Genomic DNA, 18,115 nt, shown 5'->3' with positions numbered 1-18,115 from the left:
ATTTAACCTTTTCATTACTTCCATGCCCATCTGAAAGTAGATTGTGTATTGCTTTAATAACAATGTCTGTTGTTCCCAAGCAGAATGTTCACTCCATGAGGAAAATACTTTTGCCAGAATTTCTCTGGGACACAGAACAGCTTAGGCATAGTGCAGGAGCTCAAAAATATCAACTGAGGAATGCATAGATATCGTAAGGGTTACGAGGCCCTTGTGTTAGAACTTGACATAATACTTGGCCTAATACAAGGTTAGATTTCAAAAAAATGTAAGTTGTTATTAGGCCCGCAATAACATCAAGGCTCTATTTACAAAGCCCCTTTTCTAATTTAGGTGGGAAGAATTTTGGTCTCTTGCGTATAAGAAGTGGTTAGTAAGAGGGCGGTGAATGAGGAGAACCTCAAGTTGTGTAGTTGATCTGGTGTATTCAAAGACCAATGAAACCATCCTTGTTCTAAAAAAAATTAAACCTTTTTATTAGTATATTTATTTTATATATAAAAGAAATACAAAAAAAGAGAAAGAAACACAAAGAAAATGCTTTTATGGCAAATCGGATTTGTCGGTGCCTTCAGCTTGTGCTCCAGGCTCAGGCCCACTGGGTGTTAACAAAGTCCGCCGGTTGTAATGGCCTTTGATGATGCCCGTGTTGCTGTTCTCATTGAGTAGTTGCTTCTGCCTTTGCCGGTTGAGAGACTGGACAAGACCAAGGACAACTGCAGCCAGAGAGTATTGCCCGGGCAGTCTCCTTGGGGGCAAGATGAATGGGTTGGGTTGGACTCTTCCGAGGAGAAAGTATGTTTTGATTTTTCCTTCTTGCTCACTGATCCCCTTGACGTAGATCTCTCCTCGATAATCAAAGGCAAAGCCCTGGTCCTTCAGGATAAGATAAGTCTCCTCTGGAACTTGGATCCGGCCACTCACCCCTGTGCTGTCCATTCGACTTGCCAAGTTCACAGTTTTACCCCAAATGTCATACTGTGGTTTCTTAGCGCCAATCACACCTGCTACCACTGAGCCATGGCTGATGCCTATGAAAGAACACAAAAGAGCAAGATGTAAGGTAGAGGAAGAACAGTTAGGTGTCTGGACATACCAGGAAGTAATAGGTATGTCACTTGGGGGAATAGCATAGTCCAGCTCCTACCTCAGTGAGTGACCTGGGTGAGTTGTTTAACTTATATGAACCTCACATCACCTATCTATGGGTTGGAATATGAAAGGAAGTTCATGTGAAGAAATATGAGTAAAGCCACTGCCAGAGAGTGATCGACAGAAGAGGCTCGATCCCACATGCACATGTGGGATGATCAAAGTGCTGACCAGGACTCAGGGCCCTGGGATCTTTTGTGGCTTACACAGTGCTCTGAGAGCTTGGGCAGACCATACATACACACTATATATACTACGTTATACATGCACACATACACTACACACTATCTAGGGCACTACACTATACACTATCTACTACACTATACACACAGACACATACACTGTGCATTATACCCAACACATTTATACATACATTCAGACATTACACACTATACACAACACACACACACACACACACACACACACACACACACACACACACACCAGCTGGAGAAGACGCAGGAATCACAATGACAATTAGCTTTTTAAAACCTTGAGAGACATTATGTCATTTGACTCTCATATGATTTCTGTAAGGTCACAGGCAGTGGGGGTGATCATGCAGGGTCTAGCCAACACACGAGAAAGCTGAGGCGGAGAAAGTCTTGGCGTTGTGCACAAAGTCACAGAGTTGGCTATAACAGACATGGAACAGAGACTGAGACGCTCAGTCTAGTGGGGATTTAAGGCTTCTCATTCTGAAGATCGATGAAACGACACCGGCTGTTTAATATGTCACATCAAGGGGTAGCCCTGATCTCACCAATGTCTTTGGAATTTACTTAGACCGTTTCCCTTTTCAGGGCTAATATTCTTTTTTGATTCTTGGTTCAGTTGTGAAGTCAATGATTTCAGAAAAGGACAAGAGATTGATGAGAACTGTGGGATCAAGCCTTCAAACATCCTATCCATAGTTCAAAACCATAAATATAAATCCTTATTTCAAAGAACAAAACCATGTGGCATTCCTCTGATCTGAGGAACAGACATTGATATTTCTTTAAACCTCTGCCTCTCTTTTCTTGCAGGCTGCTAAGGGAGAACCTAATGAAATAAAGTGGCCCATCAGTTACAGCACGAGGACAGCAGCAAACGTTGTTTTTAACTGTCATTGGGTAGCCCGAATGCCGTTCATCTCAGAGTCAGGCTCATTGAAGCTGCTGCTGGCATGCCTGCATTGCTGTGTGGTGTGATATTAGGCTAGTGACTCTGATTTAGGATCGAGTGTCTTCATCTACAAAATACAAATGTGAGCTAGAGCCTGTGCTCTCAGCCTGGACTTCTGGAGGCTCCTGAAAGCCCAGAAGAGATGAAGGAGAAATGAACAAATCATGCAAATACGGAGGATTATTATTCAATCGCAGTGATTACTGTGTGGCTACTTTGATCAAGGAGTGTCTGTCCCTTCCATGGAAGGAGATTGCATGGCTGAGAAACTGTTCCTTTCTACCTGTCTCGGGCACGATACAGTATGTGATAGCCTCAGAGGTAGAATCCTGCTGTTTTCTGAGGCGTTATCCAGAAAAAGCAGTGAGTAATACATTGACTACCAGCTTTGAGTAGCATGAAAAAGTCAGAATTATGTGATTCCTGGGTCATTAGCTGCCTTTCTAAGCATGCCTTTGTATAGGTGGCGAGGGTGCTAGACAGATAAGTTGGAGAGGCCAGCTTAGTGTTTGCTTTGTGCTTCTGCATGGGACAGAATCCTGCCTCGCCGCCAGCATCTAGGATGAGGAAGCCCAGAAAGGCCTGAGTTGACTCTGTTCCTGTCCTTGTCAGGGTCATCCAGAGTCTCATGCATTTTGCAAGCAAAAGCTCTCCTGGCTGGATGCCCAGGACAGGGAGAGGCTGATGGAACAAAGACACTTGGCTCAATGAGGTCTCCACCTTGAGCTGCAACTCACCAATTCGGAGTTCAAAATTGTTGAACGAATGCTTGTTGATCTCCTGTATGCTTTCGGCCAGGGCAAGAGAGAAGTCAGCCAGGGCACACAGGTGCCCCCATTTATCGTCACATTGCTGGAGAGAATATGAGAGAAGGATTCATTCAGGTTTACAGAGTTTGGTATCTCCAGCCAAGGTTTTGCCATCTAACCCCAACTGCACACTCCTTTTGGAGGAAACAATTACGGAAGCCAGTCCCTAGACTCTCAAGCCATCAGTATCCGAGAAACACAAGATCACAGAGGATTCAATTAACCCTATAGTCTGTGGTCGCCATCACATCTTTCCTTCACATCGGAAGCTTGCTGCATTATGGATTCCTGAGTATGCACACTGCTGTGCATGTATTGGATCAACGCCCATCTGGACGTGTTCCTATCCTTGTACATGGAGACTTTCCAGTCTCCAAACTGTCTGTGAGTCTGAAATGCTCACAGCATCCAGTTAAGTGACTTTCCCATGCATATTTGCGAAATCCCTGAGAGACGTGCAGAGTGAGCCTCTTTACCACTGTTTCCAAATCTGTAAAGTGAGGCGAAGCTTTGTTGGTCCTGTCTACCTCTTCATAGTTGAATGAGATTGTGTGTGAGAGAATTTGGGACCCTACAGAGATCGGTAGTTCAATCAAAGACCAAGCATCAGATAAATCTGGTCCTTGTTGTATTCAACATTGTCATTTGGGTTGTAAAGAAGCAAAAGATAAAATAGAAATAAATGGAAATGTTTGTGTACAATAAAACTTTATTTACAAACACTGGTAGTGGGTCGGATGTGGCCTGGAGGCACTTGTTTTCTAACTCCTGCTATTGAGGGCCACACTTGTAATACCAGTGTGGGTTTCATCTCACATAACTGTGCTTAGAGTCTCTCCCTTTAATAAAAATATGCACAAAAAGCTTAAGTGCAATCATGACTTAATGAGGACTTCATCTTCCCCATGATATTGATGCAAACTCATAATACCCACTGAGTTATTGCAAGATATCAGGCTTTATATGGGGAACATGAAAGCTATCTCAGATAACTAACCCATTAGCCCCGGAAGGTAGAAGTTAGTATCCCCATCAACACTGGTGCCCATAATTTCCAAAGCTACTACCCAACCCCCAACCTGTATCATCACCTCCACCACAACTACCACCACCACCACCGCCACTGCCACCACATAACAGCTTTTGAAGGTTAAAATGAAAGTAAGGATAAGGAAACGGATAGGTATTAGGGGGTTTTGTGATACCCACAGCTAAATCAGAGTCAAGATATTTCTTTGTACAGATTTTTGTTCAAATGAACAGAGAAATTTAGAATGAAGCCTGGAAGATTTTTAACAGAAAAGCAGCACCTCTTTCAGCAAACCTCTTTTCCCAAGAGTGAATGTCACCCCGTAACCATGAGAGCCAAGTTTAGATTTCCTTACTGCTGTTCTTCAAGCCATCCTTAGCATAGGACAACAGTCAGGCACATGCACAGGTGTGGCGAAGTCCAAGGAGACCTTACCTGTTTCTCTGGTGACAGTCCTGAGACAGCCATGTATGTGCTGCCAATGGTCTTGATCTTCTCTATGTCTTGAAACCGGTCCTCCCCAAGCAGCTGCAATGGATCCAGGTCATGGTGTTAGTTCACAGCTGTGTGAACTCAAGGAGGCTCTCAGAGCCTGGAGCTCCTGAATATGGGCCCTGCACCCACCATGGGGAAAGGCCTAACTAAAATGGTTGAGTAGCTTTGATGTGGCGTCTTTACGCACTCAATCAGTCAATCCATGTTTATTAGCATTTACTAAGTGTCAGACGGGTGTGTCTAAATTCTCTTGACTGTTTCAGTGAATCCTGGAATAACCCAGGGTATTTGATAAGCTTCAATAAGACATAAAGATGTTCCCCAATCAGTCAACAAATCTTTTGGGGTTTACTTCCAAGCATGTACTTAGAATGTTACCACTCTGACTTTTCCCTGGCAGTACCCTACTCTAAGTCACAGGTCTAAGGCATGGTTAGCATTCAGTTGTGCCCACTGCTATCCTTGCCTCCTCTCCCCCAGCATAGAGGCCAGGTGATATTATTTATGAGTGAGTCAGAACATGCCCCTGCTTAGTGCAGAACCCTTCAGTGCCTTCTAAATCTACACAGAGCCAAAGTCAGTTTTCAGTGAGCCCAGCAAGACTTTATAGAGGGAAGGAGCCATGAGCCTCTGAAAGTTAAAAAAAAATAGGAAGAAATAAATTCTTCCCTGGAGCCTCTAGATCAGTGGTTTTCCACTTTCCTAATGCTGCACTCCTTTAATTCAGTTTCTTATGGTGTTGTGACCACCAATCATAAAATTATTTTTATTGCTACTTCATAACTATTTTTCTGCTATTATTATGAATCATAATGTAAACATATGATATGCAGGATATCTGATATGTGACCCAAAGGGGTCACAACCTACAATTTGAGAACCATTGCTATAGAGGGAACAGAGCTCTGCCAAGACCTGATGTTAGCACCTTTCAGTTCACTAACACTTTGCCTCATTTTAAGACCATAAAATTCATAGGGTCTCAAGTGCTGGACTTGCATAGACAGATGTGATAGATGAAATAGGCATGATTTTATGTCTGAAGGCTGGAATCTCAGACAGCAAAAGAATGGGGTGGGATCCAGCTGTCAAAGCCATGACTTTAAACCTACCTATATTGCTTAGCAAATTATAGACTCACATGTTATATATATATATATATATATATGTATATTAAAGATAGATTCAAAGAAGAAAAAACCTCTAAATGATTTAGTGTGTTAAAAATATATGCAGGCTTGGGAGAGAAATGAAGAAGGTTAAAATCCTTAAAATAAAAAAGAAAGAAAGAGAGTAGTTTGTTGTGGTGGCATACACCTTTAATCCCAGCACTTGGGAGGCAGGGGCACACAGATCTCTGTGAGTTCAAGGACAGCCTGGTCTACAGAGTGAGTTTCAGGACAAAGATACACAGAAAAACTCTGTCTCAAAAAGCCAAAAATTACAAAATAAAAATAAAAGAAATAGAGATTAATATAAAGCCATGTAAAGATGAAAAATACACAGAGAGTCAGGATACTGTATGTTATTATGTTCTCTTTGAATTGTTTGAATGCTGAGGAAGGAACAATAGCTGCCAAAAGATATTTGTTTATAAATGCTGCTGAATTAATCCAAGATAGGTACTTTGAAAATACCTTGACTTTAAAATTGAAGTCAATAGGTATGTTACTTTGGAGAAGAGGTTTTGCTTTTGTTTCCACAGGAAATGAGAGGCTGTGGATTCATTCTAAATTAAGAAAAATCAGGTTTGATCAAGGAAGACCACTTGAGAAATCTCTGGTAGGAGCAGATGGCCCAGATGTCTACATCCAGAACAGACTCAAGACTGCTGCCTGAGATGATCAAGCCTCACAGGATATGCCAGTCATGACTTGATGATAATTATAAATTTTCTTTAGGTCCCCATAAGATTATCAGTGTCCCCAACCAGCAGGAAGTAGCCTGGAAAACAATGCGCACATTCCCCAAAATTGGACTATGGATATTTTTCTTTGTTTAGAATGTTGGTTACAAGTTGTTATGGATAATGGTCAGGAGAAAAGCTAAACAAATATTAGATTCAGAGTTCTTGTTCCTTAAAAAAAGTGGAGGGTGGGGGGAAGAAGTGTTGTGGGACAATGGTTTGTAGCCTGTCAATTGTATTTTAATAAAATGCTGATTAGTCAGTAGCCAGGTAGGTAGCATAGGTAGGACAACCAACAGGAAGTAGAGGCGGGAAATGAGAACAGGAGAATTCTGGGAAGAAGAAAACTTATTCTGCATTCCAGACCCAACCACAGAGCAAGCAAGATGTAAATGCCTCACCGAAAAAGGTACCAAGCCATGTGGCTAACATAGACAAGAATAATGGGGTAATATAAGTTATAAGAGTTAATAAGAAGCCTGAGCTAATGAGCCAATAAGTTTATAGTTAATGTAGACCTCTGTGTGATTTCTTTGGGACTTAACGACTGTGGGAACCAGGCAGGACACTCTGAGATTTCACATATATATGGGATCATAATATGCAAAACTCAGTAGCAGAGAGTAGAGTGGTTGTTAATAGTAGCCATCAGAGAGCCAATGTGAAGTAGAGATATGGAGATATAGTTACAGGGCAGAATGTTTCAAGTAGACAGAAGGAGATGTTCTAGAGACCATTGCACACTCTGGTGACTGTGGTGATTTGAAAGAAAATGACCCCAAGGGGAGTGGCACTATTAGGAGGTTTGGCATTGTTGGAGTAGGTGCACCCCCAATTGAGGAAGCATTTCACTGTGGGAATGAGCTTTGAGGTTTCTTTTGCTCAAGTCAAGCTTCACTCAGTGTAACACTCAGACCACTTCCTGTTGCCTGCAAGTATAGAGCTCTCAGCTACTTCTCCAGTACCATGTCTGCCTGCATGCTGCCATGTCCCACCATGTTGATAATGAACAAAACCTGTGAATGTAAGCAAGTCACCCCAATTAAATGTTTTGCTTTACAAGAGTTGCCATGCTTATGGTGTTTCTTCACAGCAGTAGAAACCCTAACTAAGACAGTGACTAAAGTAAATGATGTATTGTATTCTATCTTCAAGAGGTTACATTTCATGTTTTTTTTTTTTTACCACAATGTGCGGGTGATAAATATGTTGATTGACTTAACTAGTCTACATTTTATACATTTATCAAGACATCAGTATATTCAGATGGGAATTTAGAAAATCAAATAATCTAATACATGTTTGTGTTTGAAATATACTCTAGAGTTCTGATGCTTAGATTTACCTCATCAAAGTCCGCGATGATCTCATTCAGCAAGCGCAGACATTCCACGCCCTGGTTGTTCATTTCCGTCTGAGAGTAAAAGTCTGCAAACCCGGGAATGGAAGCAAACATCACCCCAACGGCATCATAGGATTGTGAATATAGTTCCTAGGGAAGAGAGGAGGTAGAAATAATCATCACAGTTCAAGTTCTGCAATTCGGCTACCTGTACATAAGGACCTGGCAGACAGGAATCCCTGTGGCAGGACAAAAAATATGAGATTTCAGGCACTATAAGTTAGCACTGTATGTCTCAGGACCCCCAAGCTGCCATAACCAAACGCATCAGTCTGGAAAGATTATAAACCACCAATGTATTTCTTATGTTCTGGATGCTAGTAAGTATCTGGCAGACTTAGTGTATAATGAGGAGCCACTTTCTGGTCCAAAGATGGTCCGTCCTAGCTGTGTCCACTTGTGCCAGAAGGAGCAAGGAAGTTCTCTTGGAACTCGTTAATAAGCACACTAATCCAGTTGTCATGGTTTGGACACAAAGGCTCTTCCAACAGCTTCATTGTTAACTCCTTGGTCCACCAGTCAGGGACTGGTGGATCTAGTCATAAAAAGGTACCCTGGATCATGAGGGTTCTGTCTTCATGAATTAACCCTTTTTGTATTGATAGGATGGTGTTATTGGGAGGTGAGGGGGAATAGAAGTTGGAACCTAGTTGGAGAAAGTAAGTTACTAGGGCATGCCCAGCAATATATACCTTAGAAAATTTGGAGGGATACAAATGTTCCAACCCTTGGATCATTCTCACAGATTCATCACATGATTTATGATAATTAAAAAAAAACATGTGGTCTTCAACCTCCGCTGAGCCAACACTTCTGAACATTGTGTCTTTGTCCTTGGCCAGTTCTATTCTTCTCAATGACTGGTCTAGAGTTTCATCATTCACCTTAACCCACCGCAACACCCTTCTCTGAAGGTAATCTTTCTCCCATCTCACTGAGAAAGCTGTGGCTGGGTAGTAACTCTCCTTGGCTTGAATCCTCATGCATACACATACATATGTAATCATTCATCCTTTCACCTTCAACTCCAGCACCTTTACCACCCCTGGTTTAGGTCTTACTTTTTTCTTATGTTTTACTCCTGCCTTCTTCACGCCGGTCCCCACTCTCTGCCTTTTCTACGAGAAAGAACAGCATTCCCTGGATCTTGCAGATACTTGTGTCTGTCAACCGGTCTTTCTTATCCTGGCTTTGATAATTTTAAAGCTATCTTTCTCCTCTGTCTATTGCTATTCACAGCTCAGGCTGGAATAAAACCAATGGAGTCATTCAAATTGGGAAAATCAGGGTACATGTACCAGTTCCCATCTTACTGAGCATCCATGTAGTTCAGCATGCTGGCCACTCAGGATCTTCTGTCTCTTGACTTTCTGTGAAATATCTCATTTTCTTATGCTTGTCCTGTTTAAGGATTTACTTTTGAAAAACCTTCTGTTATTTTAAGCATTTTGTTGTGACTCAGTGGACGGTTCACCTTGGATATCTTCACTTGAAAGATCTCATTTCTGCTCAACCTCTCCACCACTCACACACAGCAGTTTCCAAGTTCACATTTCTATATTAGTTCTTGGTCTTTGATCACCCTGGATTGTTCTCACACTCTGTAAACTCTGATGCTACACACTTTGTGTTTTTCTCTTTAAAGCTCAGACTTCCTCTGTCCAGTCATTTTCTACTATTAGAAACACCAGAGCTGCAAAATCAACAAAGGGAGTGTCAGTTATTTTTGACTCTTTTTTTGATCCTGTCCTCTTGACCTTCTTTTAGTGTTGTTGCTAATTTTAAAAGTAAGGCTCTTTCCAGTGTCTTACCTGACCATTAATAGGAAAGCTTCCTACTTGAGGGCCTCCCTCCTTGTTCTACTTGAAGGCATTCTCCATATGCCACCTAGAGTGATCTTTTAAAAGGGAAATGTATGATATTGGATACTGAGCACACCCCTCCAGTCTTCACTCCCTCCAGTGGCCCAGAGTTGCCTACAAAGTAGAGTTCTAACACCATATTGTGGTACATATTCATGGCCTGGATACCACCTGACTCTTTAACCTATAAGGGTCTACAAGAAGTCCGCAATTCTTTGGGCTCCTAAAAACACTAAAGCATTTCTACTTTTGTTTTTGTATTGGCATTGAACTCGGAGCCCTGCATGTTTGTGCTATTCCATCGAGTTATATTGCCTGCTTTTCTACTTCCATATCCTGTTGTAGGTACCATTACAGGTATCCTCCCTGAGATTGTCTCACCCTTCTTTTCTGTCAACACGTGTGGGTCTTGTGAGTTCTCTCTTTGGCCACAAGAGGGCACTCTGCCCATGTTTCCAGTAGCTTTTAAGAGGCAGGAGATTAATATCCCTAAATCACAGGTCTCCACATACAGCTGATGGGAAGTGGCATTTTGCATCCTTCTCCTTCGCCCCTAGAGTCTTGTAACTTTGAACTGCCAGATTCAGCTTCCATTGCCCACCTCAGTACCTGATCTATCCAACAATGCGCCATAAATCAGTGTCTTCTTTCTTTCTTCCATTCTATATTTCCTAAGATCCCTGCCAGGGAATTTGCTACTTCTTAAGTTCTGGTTTTCAAGGTTTACTTCCAGAAGACGCCAAATGAAGAGGCAGACAGTTTCCACATTACCATAAAATACATTTATTTCAGCCACCTGTCCAATGATGGGAAATTTCCTTCTAGCCTGAGGTTAGCTGCTTAGCTAAGTAACTTCCTGTTTCCTATCTTCACTAATCATGTAGAGATGTGTTTTGCAGAAACTTCTGGGCTCTTGAATGGGGGCAGGAGGCTGAGCTTAATGTTCTCAAAGTGCTACAGGCAGCTGTGTAATACACGCCTTGCCTCAGCATCTAACATCTAAGTTTTCCTTTAAGCACGGATCCCGTGAGGGCAAAACTATACATACCACTCATCTTGTGTGTCTTGTGCAGTCCTGTGATAAGATGCGAACCCTATGCATATACTCACAACCAGTTGCTGAGTTAATGACTTCTTGATCTTTTTGGGAAAACATGAAAAATATGTTCACATGAACCTGATGAGCTATAACAATCCAGCCAAGTTTTCTAATTATCCGCATCTCTCAGATGAGTGAAGTGAGACAGGGGAGATATTGTTTGGGTTATTTTGCTAGCACTGGAAGAGCCAGGGTAGAAGGTTCCAGGGTTCCTTCAGTCCACATATTCATGAGTTCTTCCCCTATCATGGCCTATGTCACCGATTCATCACCAATCTTGAGTTTGAAGTGTGAATCAATTTAGTTTTCACCCAAAGGGACACAGGCGGCTGGTGACCGACTGTGCAGAGCTGCAGAGCAGGGAAGAGCAGCAGCGAAAAGGTTCCTAAGGGGAGGCTGCTCATGACTTCATTTTAACACAGCTACCTCTTCCATGACAGCTACGGTCATGAGTTCTTACACATGAATTTGGAGGAAGCACAATTCAGCCCACACAATCTCTATTTCTATTTAAAGATAGAAAAGAGAAAATCTTGCCTTCTGAGATCTACTCCTTAACCAATTTTTTTTTTATTCTCCATGTTGTAAATGCCTCCACTGTGCAAAATGGCTGCCCACTAGGGCTTATTTTCATTTTTTTACTTTCTTTTTATTTATTTGTTGTGTCTTTGACATCGTCCATCTCCATCACTATCCCTTCGTATCTGCCCTCTGTCCTTGCAATGCCTCCCCCCCAAATAATATAAAATTTAAGTGAAAAAAGAAAAAACAGCTCATCCTCATCATGGAAGTTGTGGTGTGACACAGTGAGGCGCACAGTAAACACTATGTCCTTTTATCTTGGCTTGCAAGTGTTCATTGCAGAGTCATTGGTTTGGTTCAAGGCCTCTGGTTTCTGCGACACTATCAGTGCTGGACCCTCACTGGGTCCTCTTGAATATCCTGTTGATCTTTTAGGACTGGCCCCTTCATATACTCTCGTAGATCATAGATGGGGTGGATACTGGGGCGGGTCAACTCATAATCGTGGTTCTGGTTCTGGGTAATTGTGGGGTTGGTCAACCCATCAGTTCTCCCCTGTCCTGACCACCAGTGTGAACTCTCCAGCATTACCCTGGCAAGTTCACCCCTTGCAGTGACGTACAAGGGGGCAGAGCCAGTTCTCTTACTTTCGTGCCCTCAGGGTTGGCTCCCCCACACTTGTGCCATCAGGGCCTGCTCTACCATGTTGCCCAGGAGAGGGGCAGGGGCACCTCTCCACAGTGCTGGAGTGCTGTAGCTGATGAAGGCGGGGACAACTCTACTGCTCTTATGATCTCAGGGCCAGCTCTCTCACCTGCCACAGGCAGTGAGGGTGAGAAGGGGAGGGCATCTCTCTCCCACCCACACCACCATATGGCAGATGAGAGGCTGGGCCAGCTCTCCCATGCTCACATTCTTGGGCTGGTTTACCTGCACTCCTATCAATAGGGTCAGCTTCCTAAACAGTATCTGCCCACTGGAGTTCTAATGAATCCTAGCCCCTCCCATCCCCTTCTCTTTCTTTCCATTTCTCAGTCTTGCCAACATTCAGAATGCTCTGATTTCTTATTTTATTTTACATGTGTTTGTGTATATGTGATGTGTGCCAATGTTTGCAAGCATGCACATTTGTCTGTATGAGTACATGCTTGCATGCTGTGGACATGGAGGTGTAACATGTGTGTGGGGGCATGAGGCTCATATTTGGAGTTTTCACTGAGCCTGGTTCTCTCAGTTGAACCGAGAGATCAACAATGTGTCTGGTCTAACTCATCAGGTTTCTCTAGGGATCCCCTCTCTTTGCTTTCCAAATGCTGTAATTATCTCCATGCCTATATGGCATTTAAGTGAGTACTAGTTATCTAAGTTAAGTGAGTACTAGTTATTCAAGATCTGTTCCTCACACTTGCATGGCAGGTGTTTAACCTACTAAACATCCTTCTAGCCACTGCTCTCATTTCTTAAAAAATAAAATTATGGTAACACTTATATGCCGGACACATCACAGAACACTTCCCAGATCATCTTACTTAATGCTCACAATAACTGCTTGAGGCAGATATAATTAAAGTCTTTATTTTATCTATGGGAGGATGAGAGAGGTTGAGGTTAAGTATTTTGCTTAAAACTCATTGTGATTAATGGGTAGAGCAGAAATTTATAACTGGAGAGTCTGACTCCAGAGCCCAAGCTACTAAATAATAATAATGTGTTGATTTAGGAATGATGGCAATACTAGCCATGATAAACATGAAGAAATATTACAACTGCTTAGCTCATTATTTGAGTGGTAAGTTGATTTAACGTTGGGGGAATCTATGCTTGACAAAAAATACTGAACTTGAAGAAATATGGACTCAGTTCAGCTCCTGACTGTTGCATCTACGGGAAGTGAGAAGAATGGGAAAAGACAGGTGGGAGCGACTTCTCCTCTTGGCTGGATGCCAACTGGTGCAGAGAGTGTCCAGGGACACTAATATACATGAAGACAAATGCACAAGCTCAGGCTCTCAGGTGACGATGGCTTAGATACACTAGAGGCCAAAACGGTATCCTTTGTTTCTTTTCAGGAATTAGAACCAGAATGGCTTGGTTTTCCTACTCACTGGCTGACAAAGAACATGAAGAGTGATGTGTCCCCATCTTCACGAGGGACATGAAGGGGAACCCATACTCTTGGGCTTGCCACATGGGACACATCATCTTCTTCATCTTGAACACAAAGAGGTCCTTGGGGAGATAACATCAGCAATGCCTGCCACCGTCACCGCGGCTCTTCTCGCTGTATCCGCCACAATTAGATGAGGTGGAAGATTTTATAGGGACTTTTCCCAAGGAAATCAATGTGGAAAAAGAGATGACAATCCCTGAAGGTGTGGTCACAGGACCTTAGGCAGCAAGGTGGACTCTCTGACCTTCATTCCTTCAAGTGTGAAAGGTTTCTGACTGTGTCTGTGCTTGGCACCTGGTCACAGTGAAATACTCTCCTCCAGTTTGTTATTTGTCCCAATGCACTGCAGCTGGCTGTGGCCTTGTCACTGGTTCTGGTAAACTGCTTTCACCCATGACCCTTTGGAGATGGGGTGGAAACAACTTTGCACAATTGCTGCCTATTGTGGATAAAACTGACCTGTCCATAATGGGCTCACGTCCTGAGCCAGCCAATAGGACTTTGGGAAGTGACTGGATGTGGAGGGTCCTAACCTAACTGATGGGTCTATACTTTCATAGATTCGTAATCCAGAAAGTAGGAAGTGGGCCATTGGGGGATGTATCTAGACATGCATCTTATCCTCTGCTACACACTTCTTGCTTTTTCCTAACTGCAGAAGTAAATAGCTCTGTTCTACCATGTGCCTCTATGATGGTCCTCTGTGTTGCCATAGAATTCATGGAGACGATCAGAATGAACTGAAAATCCTGAAGCTGGCAAGACAAGCATGTCCTTCCTTAAGATGCTTTGTTGTGGGATTCCCCTCTGTATGCTGTGAATATCATTGGTTAATAAAGGAACTGCTTTGGGCCTATAGCAGAGCTATAGGGGAACAGAGCTAGGTGGGGAAAACTAAATGGAATGCTGGGAGAAAGGAGGCAGAGTCAGAGAGAAACCATGTAGCCTGTCAGAGAGAGACGCTAAAACTTTACCTGGTAAGCCACAGCCATATGGCGATACACAGATTAGTAAAAATGGGTTAAATTAATATGTAAGAGTTAGCCAATAAGAAGCTAGAACTAATGGGCCAAGCAGTGATTTAATTAATACAGTATCTGTGTTGTTATTTTGGGGCTCAGCTGCAGGGAACCAACAAGTAGCCTCCTTCCTACAAATTCTACTACAGTACTGGAAACAAATAAACAAACAAACAAAAAACAACACACCGACCTAGGCAGCCTTGCTTTCTTTTTCCTGATCACCACTGTTTCAGTTAGAGACACAGACAAAGCAAGGTGGTGCATGCAAAGCAAGATAACTCAAGTTAGTACGTAATGGACTCAACTAAAAAGAAAAAGAGTTAGGAGGCTCCAGTAAACCTCCTGGGATCTAAGAAGAGTTACCATTTCTTTGGATTAGAAGAAATGAGAACAACCCCAAATTGATTTCACTTGGGAACAGCACAGTAGCTGGAGGAGGTATGTGGAGGAACACAGCCAGCCTCATGTGATTCCCAGCAAACAGGTGTTCTGACCTCACATCTTCTTCTCACTCAGATCTCCTAGTATCTCCCCTACACTGGCAATCTCCATCTAGATGACGACAGAGCCTACGGGAGGTTACTGATGCAATGCTCTTAGTTTATCCCTAACTCCACTCTGGGAAAATTAGAAAAGAGAGTGAGGGAGCTTGGAGAGTCATATGGGATGGATTCATGCAACCTACCCACCACCTTTAGAGATGGTGGCTTTATTTAACTCACTCTAATGAACTGTTTTCAGTGTGCCATCTGTTTCTTTCTATTCTGGGTTTGAAGAAGCTAAAAGCACGTTGTAAACTGTCGAAGGGTAGATGGATATAGAAAAGCTATAATCGTTTTATTGTCATCTTTCTCTGTGGGCTGGAAGTACAGGCTTGGACTGTGTAGAGAATTCTGAACACTCACAGCCACCCTCCTCAATTCTGCATGCTGCCATGGGGAAGCTGCTCTCCTCTTTTCTCAGGGAACTGTGTTGTCCGATACTTTCTGTGCCCAGGCTGCTTGTAACTAAGTCCTGTGCTTCTTATACCAAGTGAAAAGCCAGGGAAGAAAGAATATCTGAGACCTGAGAATCTTCCCTGTCAATATTCATAATCTCTGTTCAAATGTCACCTTCTATTAGAGACTTCCTATGATCATACTCTGTGGGTTTTGCGGCACACCCCAGCTGAGGATCTAGAGTCTTGCACATCTCCAGCTCCTTTTTTTTCCCTTTCAGGATGATATCAGTCTCTCTTCTCTCTTTCCCAGGCACCTCACTGTTTTGATGTTTTGACTGAAAAGCAGCTTTCTCTCATTGGCTTGGGGTTCCCCTCTGAGGTTCCTGTGCTTCTGCCTCTCCATCTGGTGGTCATGACTGATATATGTCCATGTTTTCTCTGCTCTACCAGCTGCCAAATAATCTTGCAGCAAAGTCTCAAGAAAACCGGACCTAAACACTACTCCAGAAAAAGTCACATGCTGAGAATAGGTAGCTGTGATCTGTACTGGAGAGGCCCTTCAGGAGCCAAGTGCTTCCAATTGATATTCCAGTCATGCCTTATCTTTCCCTGTTTTGTTCTCCTGTGGTTCAGATGGGACTATCTCAGTTGTCATTTAAGGTCTCAAGGCAAAGGTCAACATCTCTGAGGGTCTTAGAGGTAAAATGAATGATAGGGTGTGGTTGGGCCAATTGGAGACTCTGTTATATTCTCAAAGGCACCACACACACAAATTAACACAAGCCAGCAATTCAGTAGCCAGTGGCCTCTGTCTCCGGCAGCTGGTTCAGGCTTTTCTGAGAGATAGTCTGCTGTAACCTTATTCTAAGGGTTGCCAGCCCCTGATGAACTGATTGCAAACCTTGTCAGCCCAGCCTCTATGCCAGTGCACGTTGCCTTTATAAGGCCTTTCCAAGGATCAGCTGGTCTTGTCTGAGTGCTTCAGAAAGGGATCAAGGACCAGGCATGAGGCTCAGTCTTGACCAAGGACGGCCTAATCTGTATCCTTGAGGGCACCATGTTGTGAAAACAAAACAGTCAGATTATTTAATGAACACCTACCCCATGTGAAGCATTGTGTCAAGAATATACATGCCTCCCCACATATACATCTACCCTCATACTTTATACACCATGTATGTATGTCATATATGTGTGTTTGTCACATATACTTGTGTGAAAAATATATATGATACAAATATTACTTCAAATTGTGGTGAATAAAATGTTTGTAGCACAAACAACTTTCCTTCTATGTCCTGTAGTTATTAACTCAGTTGTAGTAAACACCTTCATTTTGCTGTGTAACCATCACATCCAATATAGAATAGTCCTCAGCATGCAAACCTGAGCTATAGCAACTCCCCATTACACCCTCCTTCAATCCCTATGAACCATATTTCTGCTCTCTGTTTATGCATTGGCATCAACATGTGTCTACATTCCATGTAAATGGAATCATACATTGTGTGTGTACTTCTGGTAAACTGGCTTGTTTCTTTAGCATACGGCTATGCTGTAGTGTGTTCTAGGACATCTTTTCTTTTTTTTTTTTTTTGCTTGCTGACACTTTATTCATCAATAATAAATTGCTTGGACACAAATGAATGTGAGCTCTTGGGGATAATCGTTTTTCTTTCTTTTTTTTTTTTTTCGGGTAAATGTGCCTGTCATGGTCTTTATTTTTTTTTATTTTTTTTAAATTTATTTATTTATTAAGGATTTCTGCCTCGTCCCCACAACCGCTTCCCATTTCCCTCCCCCTCCCCCCAATCAAGTCCCCCTCCCTCATCTGCTCGAAGAGCAATCAGGGTTCCCTGACCTGTGGGAAGCCCAAGGACTGCCCACCTCTATCCAGGTCTCGTAAGGTGAGCATTCAAACTGCCTAGGCTCCCACAAAGCCAGTACGTGCAGTAGGATCAAAAACCACTACAATTGTTCTTGAATTCTCAGTATTCCTCATTGTCCTCTATGTTCAGCTAGTATGGAATATATACATATTAGAGTATTACTCAGCAGTAAAAAACAAGGACTTCTTGAATTTTGCATACAAATGGATGGAAATAGAAAACACTATCCTGAGTGAGGTAAGCCAGACCCAAAAAGAGGAACATGGGATGTACTCACTCATATTTGGTTTCTAGCCATAAATAAAGGACATTGAGCTTATAATTCATGTTCCTAGAGAAGCTAAATAAGGTGAATCCAAAGACAAACACATAGGCATCCTCAGGAATATTAACCTTCATCAGGCGATGAAAGGAGACAGAGACAGAGACCCACACGGGAGCACCGGACAGAAATCTCAAGGTCCAAATCAGGAGCAGAAGGAGATGGAGCACGAGCAAGGAACTCAGGACCACCAGGGGTGCACCCACACACTAAGACAATGGGGATGTTCTATTGGGATCTCACCAAGGCCAGCTGGCCTAGGTCTGAAAAAGCATGGGATAGGACATCTTTTCTTATAGATAAATAACATTTTCTTCCTCCCCCCTCT

The 18,115-nt window shown here is 42.7% G+C and overlaps 1 protein-coding gene across 3 annotated transcripts in view; it reads right to left on the bottom strand.

The window, feature by feature from the left end:
• Window positions 1–465: 465 nt before the first annotated feature.
• Window positions 466–18,115, bottom strand: part of Adcy8 (adenylate cyclase 8) — a 206,341-nt gene continuing 188,691 nt past the window's right edge. For all 3 annotated transcript variants that reach the window (XM_041672606.1, XM_041672605.1, XM_041672607.1), the window contains 4 exons: window positions 7,905–8,051; window positions 4,594–4,686; window positions 3,057–3,171; window positions 466–1,031 (listed from right to left, as the gene is read on the bottom strand). In XM_041672606.1, coding sequence (XP_041528540.1) covers window positions 544–1,031; window positions 3,057–3,171; window positions 4,594–4,686; window positions 7,905–8,051 — 843 coding nt within the window. In that variant the 3' untranslated portion in view covers window positions 466–543. The remainder of the gene's footprint in view (window positions 1,032–3,056; window positions 3,172–4,593; window positions 4,687–7,904; window positions 8,052–18,115) is intronic.

This window comes from Microtus oregoni, unplaced genomic scaffold, assembly GCF_018167655.1.
Source record: "Microtus oregoni isolate MIOR12 unplaced genomic scaffold, Mior012 000022F_ref0000154, whole genome shotgun sequence".
Classification (NCBI taxonomy): Eukaryota; Metazoa; Chordata; class Mammalia; order Rodentia; family Cricetidae; genus Microtus; species Microtus oregoni.
The sequence above is the reverse complement of the archived record's forward strand: the minus strand, read 5'-3'. Positions and strand labels throughout refer to the sequence as shown.